The following is a 19,184-nucleotide window of genomic DNA, read 5'->3' as shown; positions in this document are numbered from 1 at the left end:
GAACTCAATCACCAGCCAACCAGCCAATCAATTAACCAATGAACCGACTAGTCGACTAAACAATTTAAGCTGTAATGAATCATCAATCAATCAATTATTCAATCAATCAATCAATCAATCAATCAATCAATCAATCAATCAATCAATCAATCAATCAATCAATCAATCAATCAATCAATCAATCAATCAATCAATCAATCAATCAATCAATCAATCGATCAATCAGTCAGTCAGTCAATCAATAAGTCAATTAATCATGCATGGCGTCAATCAAGTACTCAATCACCAGCCAACCAGTCAATCAATTAACCAATTAACCTGCTAATTGACTAAATAACAATTCAAACTTCAATCAATCAATCAATCAATCAATCAATCAATCAATCAATCATCAATAAATAAATCGATCAGTTTGAAGAATTTGAAATAAATCAGTTTATTACTTATTCATTCATTCAATCACTCACTCAATCAATCAATCAATCAATCAGTCAATCAATAAGTCAATTAATCATGTATGGCGTCAGTCAATCAATCATTGCAACGTCCTATCTTTCTATTTCTATATATATTCATTCTTTTGAATTGTATGTTCATGTTTTTTTCATGAGAACTTGAAATGAATAAAATGAAATTAAAATGAATCGTTTTATTATTAAATCATTAATTAATTCATTTATTTATTCAATCAATCACGCAATCATTAATTCGCACCCAGGCAATCAGTTTATCAAACAACAATAACCACTAGCCGGTCAATCGTTCAAACAACCCAAGAGGGCGCTAACATGGCACGGGACCACCGGTTTTCCTTATTTTTATTCAAAAACATATTAAGTAACCCTATCTTGAAAGCTTACTCCTTATAGATTTCACTCGTTTATCATAATCTCAATTCTAAACATTTACCAACATTCGCCAGAGGCGGTGGGGTCCGGAAGATTATTAAAAAAAAATAGAGAAGAAAGAAGTAAAAAGAAGAAGAAAGAATAATCCATGCTTCACCAGAAAATGAACTAAAATTGTGTTTATCACAAAGTCAACGACCCCCATCATACGCGTTTCGATTGTCAGAAATAACAAGAAACCAGAAAGGATTTTGAAAACCGACAAAAGGTGACGGTATGTTTGGGAGAACACGAAGGCAATATGACTTCACAAGAGTACAGAAAACGTTCTTTATTAGGATTCCTTTGAATATCATGAGGAAATCTTTCATATATGACTGAATTAAGAGATGTTTTTGATAACTTTTCTCACATTTTGGTTGAACTTGAATATCTGTCTTTACTTTTGTCTGTCTCAGCATACCGTTGATGGTGCACTGTAAAAACTGTGGTGTTAAAACTGACACCAATCGGTGTAAATAGAGGACCACACTCTGAGGTGTTAAAATTACACCCTAAAGATTGAACATAACACCAAAGAGTTAAATGTAACAACCAAAGATGTTGTGATAACACCTATAGGTGTAAAACTAACACCACCAATTTAACACCGGTGTAAAATAACTGGTGTGGTCCTCTCTGTACGCCGGTTAACACCACAGTTTTTGCTGTGTGTTATTTCGCATTGGTGCTTGAAGTAAGCATGGGTGGCGATGAATGATTGTGGTGTTTTGTGCACACCGAGGTATATGAACTAAAGAAATAACTATGAATATATTGAATAAAAGTAAATACAACATTTCTTTTAAAATGCAAGTGGTTTGTATTTCGAAAAATATAGGAAGGATGCATAGCCAAACAACTACTGTGGAATTTTAGAATGAAATATACAGAATGTAGGCCTATTCGCAAGCCAACCTAAGGACAATCACATAATACAAGTAACATCAACAAACAAGCAAAATATTTAAGAATCCACAAGTATTACAGACATGTTGATTTTCATTTTTTTTAAATTTATTTCAGTCAAAAGTATGTTAGTAACGGAATCTTTTAGTACTTTTTCCCTTTTCAGGTCGTTTTGATACACAAATATATGAACAATTTATTTAATGGGTATAGAAAAAGGAGTTTTGTGTTTTGCAACATGCACCGGGCACTAAAAACACAGGCATATTCCCTACGGTTAAAAACTAGAAAAGGTACTAATATGGAACGTTCACCCCTTTACTCTTTTGAAAATAATTGTAGAATTCGCAGGTGTGGCTGAATTGTTTTGGATTAACCCGAGACTTTTAAGTTTCTGATATTGAATTATCATGGAAATATTCCTTTCCGAAATTAATGTGAACGACCAAATCTATGAAAGCATATCGTCCTATAGCCCATGCTATAGGACGGCTACCTTGAACGTTATGGAGCATTTGAATAGAGGCCTGTATATAATATCACATTCCGTTATGATCCATATAGTTAAAGTGATTGGTTAACATCGGTTTGACTTTTTAAAAATCTGAGCTAGAAGGTCAAACTTGTCACCTGTGTCTGTGATATGTTACACAAATGATGCCCAGAAAAATTGCGTTCGAAAATAATTATTACGTGCTTCAAAAATTGAAATATAAAGTGACCGGAAACACCATCTTAATTTCATCCCATACACTTATGTGTACTATTTAGGCGTCTATAAGACGCCTGTTTACAAAATGGGGTTGCCTTGTAGTTTTAGCTTTTCATTCTCAATAATGGTTGTTTTCAGGGTTTATTAGTTCGAATACATGCACTTGTACACATGTTTCATCTTGGTTTGAGAATTTTTTTTAAATCGGCTGCTCACAAAGTTAAACAATACCTTTATATTTTGTATGAAGCTTGATTTTTTTTGTACAGCTAGAAAGAATTAATTTATCAACTCAGTCGTATAAACACATTAGTAGGGCCAGTGTGACAATATAGCAAGGGGACCGCCTCTATAAATTTGCAAGTGATATTGAATGATAAGAACTAAAACAAATGAGGTAAAATAAAGAGGACAAGTTTATAGTAACAACATTTTGTGACCTATACAACGCACGTTGTTTAAACCCGTCACCCTAATAAAAAAATTAAACTTCCAAAACAACTGTTTAAACTTTTTTAAAATTTGTTAAAAACTTTTTTTTGTCTAAACAACTTCAAAATTTTTAAAACTAAAAGAAATACTTGTTAGGCGGGCTTAAACAACTTTCTAGATTGTTTTAAACAACTTTATGATTGACTGTGATATTACGTAATGCATAATGATATAACTCTGAGTAGATAACAATACCGTTGTATAAATACTACCAATAATCGTTACCGTTACATGATAATATACACCTCCAGAAATGTACCTGTTGTTGATTTAAGCAATACAATGCATACCCCTGTCATATTCAACTGAATATTTATGGCCAATGAACCATCAGGTAATATAACGCACCAATTAATACACAGTATAAATGCAGTTCCGCAGAACCTGTATTTGAAATATCTGGATCAAATAGCAACGTTGTAATGATATTCGTTCATACGATTTTAGTGCTCATTTGCAAAAGAGATATGAACCATGTCGGATATTTGGCCTCTGTATTAGGAGTATCAATATATTTATGTTTGTTTAACGAGAATGTTTACTTTATTTTGTGAGCTATTATGAATGTGTGCTCCATGAGTTAAGTTTTTAATAGAAGCTTTGCGTATCTGATTATTCATCATTTTTATAACAAAACTATAATCAAATAAAGAAGATGAAACAATATGATGATGAAAATGAAAATACCATAGGTGAAATTAAAGCCGTTTTTAAGTTGTGGTAAATTAATCAAAAGTGATGTCAGTCTTCCTATCAATTACTAGGTGAAATAATTGTGCGTTTCATAAAGCAGCTTTAATATAGATGATAAAAATACACATACTGCATGATGTTTAATGTACAAATCTGTATTTATCAGGTGACTAATCAAAATAAATTAAATAACGGCTTAATTTTGTATTTATGTAATTAAACAAAATAAAAACTTCCCAAGTATTAAAATGGCTGAAATTTTCTGGGGGTGTTTCACATAGATAAGAATATGACCGAGAGTGATCTGACCAATGCGGTCATGCCTTTTATACCGCACGCTGCACGCAGCTAGGCATTTAAGTGCGACTCCAAGTCATAATTAAATCTTTTTGAAACACCCCTAGATCTAATCTTCGTCTGTAGCTTTCTGATAGCCAATGAATAAACGATAAGTGCTCAGATTGCCTTTTTTTGAGAAAAATAGAAACATAACCGAGAGAGGGACTTGATTTTAAAAAGTCACGATTCAAATTTTTACAAGGAACAGTAAATCTTTTCAAAATGAATTAATCTTTGTTCATTTTTCTTCAAATGTTCATCATATTCATTCCACAATATTTATTTCACATTTTAGCACTAAACAACCACTTGTATTACTTGTTCCGTCTTCTACACATTCTCTCCAATCACTCTATTTAATGACTATTGGCAATTCAATGTATGTATGTATGTTTGCAAGTCTAACAATAAAAGAAACAAACACTCTGTAGATTCTAATCCTTGATTAGGAATCAACATTACTGTTGAAGAACCAGCCTTCTGTATTATTGCCTTAAGTATAGTTCACATTATTACTCATAATTCCAAAGCTTTTATGACATTTACTTCTATGCAAAAAATACACACAAAATACTGTGACCTTATAAAAATCATTCTTATTCAGGGGTCTACAAGGGTCTAAAAATCATTCTTATAAAGGGTCTACGAGTAGAATCTCATCCCACTCCGTAATCATTTCCACAGTATTTTTCATGGCTTTCTCCCAATTAAGACAATTTTTGCACGTCATCACTGTCTAATATGTGGATACGAAGATACTCGCTAAAAGGGTTACGCCCATTGCAACCCACGTGACCACCAGTGACGCAGTTCCGTTTCTTCCATCCCGGTCGAAGCAGTAGTCAGTGTAACAACACTCGGTACAGCCATTAGAATCACAGCCTTCTTGACAGTTTTCGGCACAGGTTAGTGTAAAAGTATCCCTTCCGATCCTCACTTTCTGCAGATAATTTGTAATAAAAAAAGAGAAACAAAATATGTTTCTTTTAATGGTGACACAACATTTGCTCCTGCGACACTTGCTTCGGTCTTACTATCTCAAGGGCATGGATCCCGGGGCCACTTACATTGACGAACGGATACCATGCGCGACTAAAAAAAAAAAACACGTTTAAAGGATGTCTTTTTCAAGATAGGGCACCTTATACGTACGTAACGTGATAAGGGTGTCAAAAACACAAAAATATTGAAAAAGGGGTATCTATTTCCCTCAGAAATATTTACGTGTTTTGGGTCTGATATGCGGGGATGATAAAACAAAATCAAAATGTTTTATAAAAGATGTTCTTTTTGCCCCAACACTACGTGATTAGAGTCCGATTTGTGCGAGATATGGAAGGTGGGGCCGTACAAAACCAAAATAATGGTGTCTAAAGGTGTTATCGATGACCGTCGGACGCGTGATATATTAATAAAATATATCTGTATTTGTTTAGGGGTTCATTTCAGGGAATACTTGCTAAGAGTATCGTTTTGTTTCCAATACTTGTTAAGGGTTGCATTTTCAGAATATGGAAAATACATCGCTGTACTTGTTTAGGGGCTCAGTTCTGGGAATACTTGCCAATAGTATTTGTTTCCAATACTTGTTAAGGGTGGGGTTTCACACGCCAATAAAGGGTGCATTTTCAGAATATGGAAAATATGTATGGTATCCACTCGTCAATGGAAGTGCACCCCCACCCGGGATAGGTTTATAGATTAGGATAGTAATAGAGGTTTTGGTTCTGAATAATTTGAAAATGAGGATAAAGGTTTATTCAGATTTGGAGGTTAGATGTTATGTTTAGCTTAACGTGCTGATAGTTTATCGGAGCAACTGTCACTGGAGCAAATATCATAGAACTCTTTTAATATTTAGCGGATAATATGAAAGAACGACTGAATACGAGATGAAGTGTGGAAGATTAAACAGCATTTCAGCGCAAACATACATATACGTCATTAGTTTATTAGAGGAACATGTGAGGAAAACTAAATTCTTCACAAGAAGCATGTCAGCAAGAAGTAGGTTTAAGAGAAAGTAATATATCTTACGCAATAATTATTATCGAAAAAAAAATAAATGTTGATTTGACATGACTGTGGGAGAGAATTGTGTCGAACTGCCACAATGCAGGGGCCACGGAACGGTTTTCAAAGTTGGGGGGGGGGGGGGGCTGACCATGCATAAAAACACAATCATATGGTCATTGTTTACATTTTTGTACATGGTTTGGGGGGCTGAAGTCCCCAGTCCCCTGCTTCCGCGGCCCCTGCGATGCACGAAACTTCCAAACGCATAACAACAATATATTCGGATTGAAAAAAAATCGTCAATCGATCAAGAGTAAAAGCTCATAGTTTATATTTTTTCCATGCAAGACAGGGATGAATTTCGTATTGATTTGAAATTACTACCAAATAATTACGCAACTCAAGGATCATAGTTATGGAAATCTCTTGTGCATAAAACAAACGTACACACATTCATCCTCGCCTGGACACACGCGCACCCCCATCACACGAAACGCAATACATAACACATTAAATACATCTATTCCAGTCCTATCATAACACCACACACGCATACACACCGTCTCACGCGCAAGCACACCCTCGCGCACATTATCCTCACGCACACCTACACACCCACCCCCCACGCACGATCAGCATACACCCTCATGACTATTTTTTATTAGCAAGAAGGCAGAAGGTCTCATTTTTGTCTCGCCCACCAGAGGTGAAGACGAGACTTAGGGTTCCAAATGTCGTCCGTCCTAACTTTGCAACTGTAAGTCTCTTTTCAACCAAACTTAAGTGGTAGATGGACTTGGGGGACTTGCATGTTAGGCTGCAGTCGGAGGTCACATGGTAAGGTGAAAGGTCATTTTCAGGTCAACGTTAAAGTTTACATGCAAGACTATTATGACACCTAACTCTGCAACTGTAAGTCACTTTTCAACCAAACTTGGATGGTAGATGGACATGGGGGACCTGCATGTTGTGTTGCAGTTGGAGGTCACATGTTAAGATCAAATGTCATTTTCAGGTCAACATTAAAGTTTACGTGAAAGGCTCTTATGACAAGTTTTATCATCTCAGTCATTTCACAATGAAGTTTCGATTCAATTCTCTTGCATGCCCTCGCAAGTCACAATATTTCTGGTCATTTTCACAAGTTGTCGAGACACAAATTCGCTCTTGCCTTGTTATAATTATTTGGTATCACAGGCTGAGGATCGAAGCCACGGGGCGGACGCTCTAACACAGACCCACGCACGCAAATACACAGGCACACACACCATCACACACAAACACGCCCAAACTAACCTTGCATGCTTCGGTATTCGCGTTAGTCCGGTATGTGCACGTGGAGTATTCGTATTGATCACTGTCGCATAACGAACTATCGTCAGCTGCTTGGCACGCTACATGGCATTGGATACCATTACGAGACGACGAGTAGGCACCTGCAGAAAATTGTTCGGAAAAAGATAATATAAAAATTAACGATTAATCATGATGATTAAAATTCTGTATCATTTTTTTCAAAAGACAATAGATCATCCATCCTTTTCAAAATGTCTGGCGAAATAATCTTTAAGTACCTCTCTGTATAAACAATCGGTATTTTATCAAGCCGAAATTCGTAAAAGTAGCTTAAAGGACAAGTCCACCCCAACAAAACTTGATTTGAATAAAAAGAGAAAAATTCAACAAGCATAACACTGAAACTTTCATCAAAATCGGATGTAAAATAAGAAAGTTATGGCATTTTAAAGTTTCGCTTATTTTCAACAAAATAGTTATATGAAAGAGCCAGTTACATCCAAATGAGAGAGTTGATGACATCACGCACTCACTATTTCTTTTGTATTTTATTATATGTAATATGAAATATTTTTATTTTCTCGTCATTGTCATGTGAAATGATGTTTCATTCCTCCCTGAACACGTGGAATCCCATTATTTTAACATTTTGTGCTTCAGGCAAGGAGGTCCTATAATCGTCAATTCGTAAAAATTGAAATATTGTATAATTCAAACAATAAAAAACAAAATAAATAGTGAGTGAGTGACATCATCGACTCTCTCATTTGGATGTAAATGGCTCGTTCATATAACTATTTTGTTGAAAATAAGCGAAACTTTGAAATGTCATAACTTTCTTAATTTACATCCGATTTTGATGAAATTTTCAGCATTGTGCTTGTCTGACTTTTTTCAATTGATTCAAATCAACTTTTTTGTGAGGTGGACTTGACCTTTAAGTCACTATATATTTTCAAGAAGAAATATCTTGTATATTTTAGTTTTTTTTTTCTAGGGCTTGTTCGACTTTTTGTTGTCTCGTTTTTAGTGTAGTTTAAATTTTGATCACTTTTTAAAAGTATCTTGGGCTGGTGTTATAAAGTTTTATGATTGAAAAATGAATACGAATTTTATTTTCATTACAGCTTTTCCTTTAATTTCCCTTTTATTAATTTATTTATCATTTGTTTTCTTACCGCTTATCTATGTACCTTTCACTTACTGATTAATATGGTAAAATTCATTGCAAGTTTTTTTTCATGGTTAACATGATAATTGTTTAATGAACACCTCTTTAGTATTCATTCCACTGTTGATTTTAATGAAAATGTATTCCGCGATGGCATTTACTGCAACTTGTGTGGGATTATGTCTTCATTCATTACTCTAAAGCCTTTACTTTGGCGCAAATAAAATTCTGCACAAGGGCTGACAGGTTATCCATTAATTTTCAAACATTTATCACGTAAAATGGTATCGAATTATTTTCTGGTGAAGATACTCTTTCGGGACATATGAGGGTTTCGTGTTTAGGTCACATTTTTCATTAAACTGTCGATTAACAAGCCTTACAATTCCCGGGGTGGTATTCTGGAACACTTTCATAAGTTGTGTTATAAATTTTGTCATTTCTCTCAGAGATGTGACACCGCTATGATTGTCACAAAATGGTTTTCTGAACATTGCCCTCTTCCACCCATCTTTTCGGAAGCAAACCCATCAAAATCATCGTTAGTTCCCTGTGGGAGCCCTTCTAGTCAATACGAAGGCCCCATGGCAGGTAGGGCGTATCCCAAATACAGTTGTTGGCATCGCGCTATTACGCGTAAATTGATGTGCTTCATTACAAAGAGGGAGCTGTGAAGGATTTTAGAGAAGTAGAAGAAGAAAGAAAACATAGAGAAAAAATGAGAAATCGATATGTACGGACTAACTTATTGTAGCATGAAAAAGTACTTTTGAAAAAGAGAAGAGACGAAATTTATGACAATTTTGTGACAAAATTTATGACATCCATCAGGATACCAATTTTGTCATATCTCTGAGAAAAGATAAAACATGGAGAAAAGACAATTTTCTGAATACCGCCCCTGCATGGTTTTTCAGGGGTTCTGTTTGTCTTTCAATACTTTCATTTTTCTTCTGACTCGCTCTGTATGATGCTTGCCATATTGATACTCCTTAGATCAGTGGGCGACTCCCTAGTAGCCAAGCCGGCGCCATTTCCTGTCGTATATGCTATTAAGTTAAACGGTGCTCTTATCATAAACAAGGTGAATACCGTGAATACACCGCTCGAGATATGAAACAACAACAACACATTCAAAAGATACGAGGCGACTCAATTGTACTTGCACCAAGCCACGTGACTATGTATTGAAACATTAAAAAAATACATCCTAAGGGCAAGGGTGATTGAAGACTGATGAGGTAAAAACTGTATTTGATTAAAAGAGTTAACAGATTAAAGGCCGGAGGGGACGATAATATTTTTCGTATATCCCTCGACGGACCCCGTTTTATGAAAGGCAATACAGTAAAATACCCCGGGCGAAGAATACAGAATACAAAGGATAAATCTCATTTTTTATGAGGAGAATCGGATGAATTATGTAGTCACTCGAGTACATGGTAGACCCTTTGTGAGTTCCTGTTTGTTCATTGAACTTTTTAGGGTTGGAATATTCCTCCCACACTTTAAGTGGGGTTTCAGACTTTAGATTTAAATGTAATTCTTGATTTAGCAGCTTTTATTTCAATACAACAAACAAAATAACAGATCTTTCATATCATTTTCAAATCGATTGATTTTATTGATTTTTTTGTATCTAAAATCAATATCGGTAGACTTGTCATGGCTGGATAGGATTGAAAGCTTAATTTAACGCACTCCTGATAACAGGAGATTGTATGCAGTGTATAATCATCCCAATCTTGTTTTCGATTATCTAATTATCTCTACAAATAATTGATCATCTGTTCGTTCATACGCAAACGTTTGACGAAATACATTTGTGTATTATCATAATCAACAGAACGTTTCAAAATTATTTTATATTATGATATTGGTAGTCTAATGCCAATTGGTCCAATTTCCAAATCGTCTGCTATCATTTTGTCTACCATCAGTTCGTCCACTCACCATTTCGTGTAATCACCAGTTGGTCCAATAGCCATTTAGTCCATATACCATTTGGTCTAATTGAAGTGTTATTGTGCAAAATGAATGAAAATAAAATGGATATTAGACCAACTACTCATGAGACCAATTGGTCATAGACGAAAATATGATTAGGCGTAGTGACGACTTGACAAATGGTTGTTAGACGAAATGTTGAAAAACGAAATGGCATTAGACTAAATGGAAGTAGACCATATGTGGTGAGTGGACGAGTTGGCAGTAGACGAATTGACAATTTACCTGCAACACCGGGTTCTGACGACCATGAAAAATCACAAAGACAATCATGCCAATCGGAAGGGTATGTGGCAGTCAACTCTTTGGAATCGGTAAATTGCCGATTCGTCTACTGACAACTTGTCCACTCGCCACATGGTCTGCTTTCATTGCCATTCCGTCCATCAACATTTCGTCTAACATTCATTTGGTCCATTAACCATTTGGTCCAATCATCACTTCGGCTTATCACCATTTCGTCTCATAACCATTTGGTCTAATATCCATTTCATTTTCATTCATTTTGCACAAAAAATACACACTTAGTCCAATTAGACAAAATGGTATATGGACGAAATGGCTATTGGACCAACTGGTTATGAGACGGAATGGCATTTGACTAAATGAAAGTTCACCATATGGTGAGTGGACGAACTAATGGTAGGCCAAATGATAGTAGACGAGTTGGCGATTGGACGAATTGGAAATAAACCGTGGAATTTGACCTCGGACCGACTAAAGCCATTGCGTTAATAGACATGTTAGAAATGACATACTATTATTCGGTTTGGAGTCGGCTTGGTTGGTTGGTGTATTAAACTGTATAGTTTTATTGTGCTGTCCAAAGAAAGAATAGGGTGTGGTTGAACAGGGAGTATCAATATGGCCTAAGAGTCGCTGTATCAAAAGTTCATCGAGAAGGACAGCATAATCATTTCTCGCTGAAAAAATGTCCCAACAAATTGTTGTTTGGGATCCATTATAGGGGTAGAGCGGTAATTGCTCCATCCTGTACAAGACTTCAAATGCAGTTCATTTCCATTAATAAATATTTTGCATCGCCTTTGCTCATTATTTTGGATACGCGCAATCTTAATGATGAATTATTTTGACGATTCAAGCTAAATATAACTTTCACACGATCTCCGAAGAGATCATTAGACTTATGTCGTGTGGTCTTGTGGTTAGAGCATGGGACCGATGATCGTAAGCTTGTGAGTTCGAATCTCCGCTCTGGCACCACTAGCATTAGCTCGACAGGCATAACACAAGGTCCAGGAACGTTAGAATTGGTCTAGATTGGTTGCAAATCAGCAAGGACTAGGTCTACAAAGAGGGATAAAAAGCAAATATATCAGGCGTTTCTTTTGAAAGCATAGTGAGAATTATTAATACTCTGTTAATTGGACTGACAATTTAATAGTGATTGACAGTCCAACCTCGGATAAATAGTTCCCACTATACTTTCTCAAAGCCTGATATATTTGTATATACAGTACACACATACACACACACACACACACACACACACACATATATATATATATATATATATATATATGTATATTGTACAAAATACTGGATTATATGTACGATAAATATAAAATCATCCCGAGTCTAGGTTTATTTTACCAAGGCCGAGGTGAAATAGACCAGCACGAGGCATAACTTTGTATTTGGAGTTTAAATACTTCAGTATAATATTGTATGACATAACGTTCACTATTTATTATAGTAAATTGTACAACGCCTACTTATATGCATTTATATATGTATATACATACTTTGCATCTAATGATACAAAAATCACAATTGGTAAAAGTATCAAGATTTTAATTTGAAAGAAAACGGAGCTGAGTTCTCATAAATGAAAGGAAAATTTACACTCTTCGTCAGTGCCCATGGCGTGATAAAACGCCATAGATAAGAAAATAGAACGAGAAACGGATTTTGTTTGTCATTTTTTTTCTCTTATTTTTTATGGCATTATATTTTTAGTAATTTGTACGTTTATATATGTACAGCGCGTCCCCCCAAAAAATGTACATGTGATATATGCGGCTTAATTACTTCCAAAAATAAAAATCATTCTCAATGACATGTATGGATATAGGAAGCCCATCTCATGTTCTAACTTCTATAAAAATTTCATTGGTCTCACTTCAGTGGTTTTGAATACACAGCCTATTATGTAACAGTGGTGCTTTTCAGCCCATTCCAAGTTTGTATGCATGCAACACTGCTTTGTGTTCTGCACTTTCTTGCATATCAACCCCCTTCGACCATTCTGACCAAGGAGATATCACCTCTATCTCCTTGTTCTGACCAAGGAATTCCCTGATCTGACCAGGGAAATCTCCATGATCTAACCAGGCTCATCAAATCACAACCTTGAGCATGTTCAGAAGGGCAAAAACAGTATTTGACAGTTCATTTCATGTTTGATAAACGGGAGATGTACAATGATTGAGACAATGGGTCATGTCTGTTTCATGCATAATTCCAATAACACTGCAGTTTTGTTTTCATTACATTTTTTAGTTAATTAGTTACTGAGGTCAAGTTCAATAATTTAGTGTAACCTTTTAAAAGAAAACAGTCAAAATTTTCCTTTTCGCAAAGGGTGATTAACTTGTGGATTCCCCCTTTTTCAGCTCATTTTACTCATCCATCATTCACATTTTCTTTCAAGTTGGTGCACTGATTCCCCTTATCAATCATCAAACAAACTTATTTTTTTATGTTTCTTGTCCTTTTGAACATGCTCAAGTTTATGATTTGATGAGCCTAGATATGATTATATTAGGGAATTATCCCTGCTCAGATCCTAGATGTAAGAATGGGGGTTAACATGCCATAGACAATGAAGAAATGCATCAATGCTGCAAACTTGGAATGAGCTAAAATGCACCATTGTTACGTGACATGGTGTGTATTCAAAACCGCTGAAGGTGCGACCAATGAAATTTTCAGAGAAGTTAGAACATGAAATGAGATTTCTACTCGTGAACATTTATTTGAGAATCCTACCACATTTTAGAATTAATTCAGTCCTTAGAGATGTTTATAATATATATTTTATTACAAGGATAAAGAAAAAGAAAGTAAATGCAACAAGAAAACCATGGATAACGGAAGATATCATAGCCCTAAGTAAACGAAAACATGTTTTGTACAAAAAATACTTGAAGAGTAAATCTAATTCATGTGAAAACGTCTATAAAAGGTGCCGTAATGATCTCGGTAACTTGATAAGAGAAAAGAAACGCGAGTTTTTTCACACAAAATTTGCCAAACTACAAGGTAATATGAAAGGGACATGGAATGTCATAAACCAGACTTTAAACAGAAATATATCGAAAACAATTGTAAGCGAGTTAGAAATAAATGGTAAAACATTAACTGATCAACAGGAAACAGTCAATGAGTTCATTGACCATTTCACTTCAGTAGGTGTGAAGCTAAGAGAAAACATCAACAGTAATAGCACAGAAAATTCATTTAGAGAGGGTATGACTGGTCATTTTGAAAAGTCGTTGTTTTTACATCCTGCTACGGAGAGGGATATTTTAAACGTTGTCCTGAAACTTGATGGAAGTAAAGGTCCAGCGTATAATAACGTTCACCCCAAAGTCTTGAAGAAATCTATTCATATAGTCTTGACTTCTCTTTGTAATATCATTAATTTGGCCATAGAACGTGGTATATTTCCTGATGCACTCAAAATCGCCCAAGTAACTCCGGTTTTTAAAAGTGGTAATACCTCTTCACTAAATAATTATAGACCTATATCAGTATTATAAATTTTCAGTAAGATCTTTGAAAAATTATATATAATAAGTTGATTGTTTTTATTGAAAATAATAACATTTTATTCGAAAAGCAATTTGGTTTAAAAAAAACATACTCCTTGCCATGCACTTTTAAAATTTGTTGATAGCATATCTCAGGCTTTTGAGTGCAATGTATTTTTAATCAGTATTTTTTTAGATCTATCAAAAGCTTTGATTGTATTGATTTTAATATCTTATTCCATAAATTTTATTTTCATGGAATTAGAGGGACTCCATTGTTATTATTGAAAAGTTATTTATTAAATCGTAAGCGATATGTGAGCATTGGCAATAATTCATCAGCATAGCAATATACAAATGGGTGCACCTCAGGGATCTAATCTAGGCCCAATATTATTTCTATTGTATATAAATGACTTGCCAAGTGTTAGCAGTATTTTATCATTTATTCTTTTTGCTGACGACACAACAATATTTTTTATCTGGTAATGATCCTTTTAATATGAATTTTATATTAAATACTGAAATAGCCAAAATTCAACGATGGTTTCTTGCCAATAAACTTTATATTAACTTCGAAAAAACAAATTATGTTATTTTTATAACACACAATAAACATATTGATAACAGTGCAATACGAATAACAATCCCAATAAAGCAATAAAGCAGGTTAATCAAGTAATTTTTTTAGGAGTAATTCTTGACGAAAATATGACATGGAAATATCATATAGATTACATTTGTAAAAAGATTTCTAGAGTAATCGGAGTATTGAACAGAGTCCAAAAAATTTACCATTACGCATCCTTGTAAATATATATAATACCTTGATCTTGCCACATTTGAATTATTGTCTGATTATCTGGGGTGGCTGTGCCTCATATTTATTCCAAAGGATATATGTGATTAAAAAACGTGCAATAAGGGTAATAACAAATTCATTTTTTAGAGCTTATACACAGATTTTATTTTTTAAGCTAAACATTTTAAGCTAAATGAACTTTAAGAATCGCAAATTATTTTATTTATGTACCAATATTTCAATTTAAATTCTACTTTTCAATCTTGTTTTAATAGTTATTCTATATCTAATAGCAGTATAAATAATTATGTAACGAGAAATTCAAACAAATTATATATACCGTTCTTTCGCTATACGCTTTCTAAATCTACAATTCGTTATAAAGGGCCAAACTTGTGGAATAATTTACCCGATACTTTAAAATCATCTGTTATATTCTCATCATTGAAACGTAGATTGAAACAAAACCAAATGTCTGCGTATAGTAAATAATTTCAACTGCCTATCTAATGTGTGTGTGTGTGTGTGTGGGGGGGGGGGGGTTGATGTCAATATGTTCGAGTATTTTTTTGTTTTGTTTTTGGCCACTATTCTATTTGTGTTTTTATTCGTATAGACTTCCTACATCCGCTGCATTTTATTTCCATTTCTTTTATATTTCTACCATTTTTATTTTTCTTATTGCTTATACTGTTATTTAAATTCTTTTACTCCTATGTGGTATACTTGTATATAGGCCAATGTTTGTATGTTTTTTTTAAAGGATGCCAAATAAATGAATTGAATTTAAAAAAAATATGTCAGAGGGACATTTTTTGGGGACGCGCTGTATATATATGTATGCATTTTCTTATTTACAAGGGTAATCTAACCATTTCTGCAAAGCAGAACCTTGAAATCAATGTTCAGGCACTTAGTTGCTGGATAATAGCCAAGTCAGCACATTTGAAAAAAAAAATGTTTTGCATCTCGCTTCACCGTCGAAATTCAAGTTTGTGACCATTATTGTGGTTGAATATATTTCTTTCATTGTAAATCTCTTCATTATCTTCTGAAAGTTTGAATGGCCAGCGTTCATACAAATCTACAGGAAAGATAATGGTCTGTGACCAAACGCCTAAAGCATGCTGATACTTATTTTAATGACCAAACCTTGAATAGGGAGGTTGTCGATATTATAATAACACCAATTACAAAAGGTGTAGCAGAAAAGAAATCACCTCTTTCCAAAAGGCCACACATTTATAATGATTTGTCTTTTCCTGACGGGGGGAGGAATTTAATGAAATCGTACAGTCGAGACGGCGTAAATGGGTTGTCACCAACGGGGGGGGGGGGGGAGGAGAAAGGGAATAGCGTATTTTCTAGATTGAAAAAGAGGTCAAGTATTGTGAGCGGTCAAGTAATATTTTGTTATTATATACAGTGCGTATCAAAAAAAGTTAACACTTTGAAAAATCCTGTAAAATTATACATTTGTAATAACCTGAAGAGTTTTCCACATTTTAACATTGGTACAGATCCATTTAAGCAAATGACGATATAACTATCGAAAAATATTTCCGCTTGAGTGAGCACCACTTACTTTCGAAAAGTTAGTGAAAAATGATTTGCGCAGAATTTTGATATAGCTTTGCGAATAAAAGTAAACCTTTATCATTAAGAACACGTTGAATTTAGCAAGTAAAATTTATTTGAAGATATCTTTGACCTCTTTTAATTTGTTTCCTTGCCCAATACACTTGGAAGAGTGCATTGCGCCCCGCCCGAATCCCCCACACACCAAGGCCATCGAGGCGATATTTGATTTACACTGACCTGTGATTTACATAAAATGAATTAGGCTTGATTTTCATTTTGTTAATCATTGCCAAGCTTGGGAAAAGTGTGGAGAAACAAGTATTAAATGAAAAATTAAATGTCAACCCACTTTAAATTATAAAAACTTAGTGAAAAGGTGCTGGAGATGTCTGATGTAAACTTTTGTTCAGATTCAGTTATGTCCTCAGATCCAGCTGGCACAAAAAGGGTTAAAGTTGTGCTTACTAATTGCTGAAATTTCAATTAGGGTGGTAAATTTGATTGAAAATGCCTGAATGTATCTGTTTTATCTTAATTGACTAAAAGTGCAAGGGAAATGTAGGAAAAATGTATCGCAGGGTAAGTTTGATTTCGTCCTTTCCCCTTGACACTGCGTAAAAACGAGCATTTCTGCGCAGATTTCTGCGAGCTTTACAAAAATGGACAGTGCTCACTCAAGTGTAACATTCTGTCAAAACTTTTACTTTCATTGGATAGATGAGACCCAAACCCAAGATTATACGTGAAAAAATTACCCACATGTTGTATATTCTTTTAATTCCCGGAGCTTTTTCAAAGTTTAAACTTTTTTTTGATACGCACTGTTTATTAAAAAAACCCCAAATAATGCACACCATTATCATCAAGAATTGATCCACGTCCCACACTCTGAACAGCATGTACAGTGTGCAATTGTACCTTGAAACAATCAAAACACACTCAGCTATAATACCACCAGACACTGTTCCAGTGCAGCCGTGCGTGGTCATTCCAAACGAATACCACATACTACTGGCGTACAGATGGGGGGGGGGGCCTTGCCCCCCAAAAAACCCTCATGACCAACTTAAAAAGAAAAGAAAAGAAGGAAAGGTGAAAAATGATATTGTCTAAAAAAAATATGTCAAAATTTATCACAAAATAGAATTTTAGTTATACATATTTCTATTTATTGCTCGCTCGCTTCATTTCAAGTTAGGTGCAATGCTCATGCAATAATTTGCCTAACACCAATACCAAAAGGTCCCGCAAAAGGTCAACACCGAGCTTGAAATAGCCCAATATGAAATCACTGATTCTTATCCTATGCATATCAAAATATTTTTCTTTCATCATGGCTTATATTCATTCGTTTCATCTCTTTATAATGAATAATCAAAGAAATAGTTGACCAACCTAACCACTGAACCAATGCACTTGCCCCTGAGGCACAGAGCAAGCGTGTGGGTTCTTTAGAGCCCTTTCAGAGCCTTTTCAAAATGATTGATTCTATTTCTTCAATTGATGATATCAAGTCAGCCATGAAGACAACCCACCTTTTATCAGGATCAAGCTTAGAAGCAAAAGCATCAGAGCCCTGGTCTCCATTACCACCATTATTTACGACTCGATCAAGATCACCTGTTGAACAAAATAGAGCATATATTAAACTAAATAACTGTAGTAGCTTTAAAGATTGATGTCGTCTATTTTATCGTCGATCCTTTGGTATAATTTGAATAAGATAGAATCGAAATTTCCCTATTTTTACTATCGTGTATTTCAAACTTGCAGTTCGATTTCATTCTGCAAAATATACCCTGCTATTCAGTTCAAATTCCTGCCATGTTCTATTTTCATTTGCAAGTGATTTTATTGACTAACATGTTAGTGACACCTGAAATAATATTTGATGATGCCCTTTGCAGTTTATTGACTTTGAGGCACATAAATGGTCTACAATGTATTTTGTTTTCTATCGAATTAATCATATTCTTATCAGAACAAGAGACTTGTGTTTTATTGCAATGTTATATATACATATTTCTCTTCCAGGCAACTTTGGGAAATGCAGCGGGGGAAGATCTTTGTTATTATTGTTGTACTCATCTTTCTAATGTACTCTATGGCCCGTATACTGAAGTCAGGTTTAACTTAGACCATGGTGTAGCTCTGTGCTAAAATCATAGGTAGCCAAAAGTGTCAAAATTGTCATTAAGTTGTATAATGTTTTTTTTTGGTTTACTGTGCTCTTTCCTGACTCATCGATGGTGCAGACAATAATCTATTTACACTTCCTAGACAATTATGAATGATTTGAGAGCCAAATGAGGTGAAATATATCTGTACTGGTAGTGATTTATGTAACAATTGACTCTCCATACTTACAGTTTTAAACCACAACTTTAAACATGAGTTTAAGTTATACCCGACTCCAGAATACGGGCCTATTGTTTGAAATACTGAATTGATAACATTAAATTAATGATAATAATAATGATGATAATAATAACAATGATAAAGA

The 19,184-nt window shown here is 34.5% G+C and overlaps 1 protein-coding gene across 1 annotated transcript in view; it reads right to left on the bottom strand.

Annotated features, from left to right (window-relative positions):
* Nucleotides 1-4,656: 4,656 nt before the first annotated feature.
* Nucleotides 4,657-19,184, bottom strand: part of LOC121422085 — a 32,560-nt gene continuing 18,032 nt past the window's right edge. The window contains exons 2-4 of the mRNA XM_041616892.1: nucleotides 18,217-18,301; nucleotides 7,345-7,484; nucleotides 4,657-4,972 (exon numbers count right to left, since the gene is read on the bottom strand). Coding sequence (XP_041472826.1) covers nucleotides 4,769-4,972; nucleotides 7,345-7,484; nucleotides 18,217-18,277 — 405 coding nt within the window. The 5' untranslated portion in view covers nucleotides 18,278-18,301 and the 3' untranslated portion in view covers nucleotides 4,657-4,768. The remainder of the gene's footprint in view (nucleotides 4,973-7,344; nucleotides 7,485-18,216; nucleotides 18,302-19,184) is intronic.

This window comes from Lytechinus variegatus, chromosome 9 (assembly GCF_018143015.1).
Source record: "Lytechinus variegatus isolate NC3 chromosome 9, Lvar_3.0, whole genome shotgun sequence".
Lineage (NCBI taxonomy): Eukaryota > Metazoa > Echinodermata > Echinoidea > Temnopleuroida > Toxopneustidae > Lytechinus > Lytechinus variegatus.
This window is presented reverse-complemented; position numbering and strand designations above follow the sequence as displayed.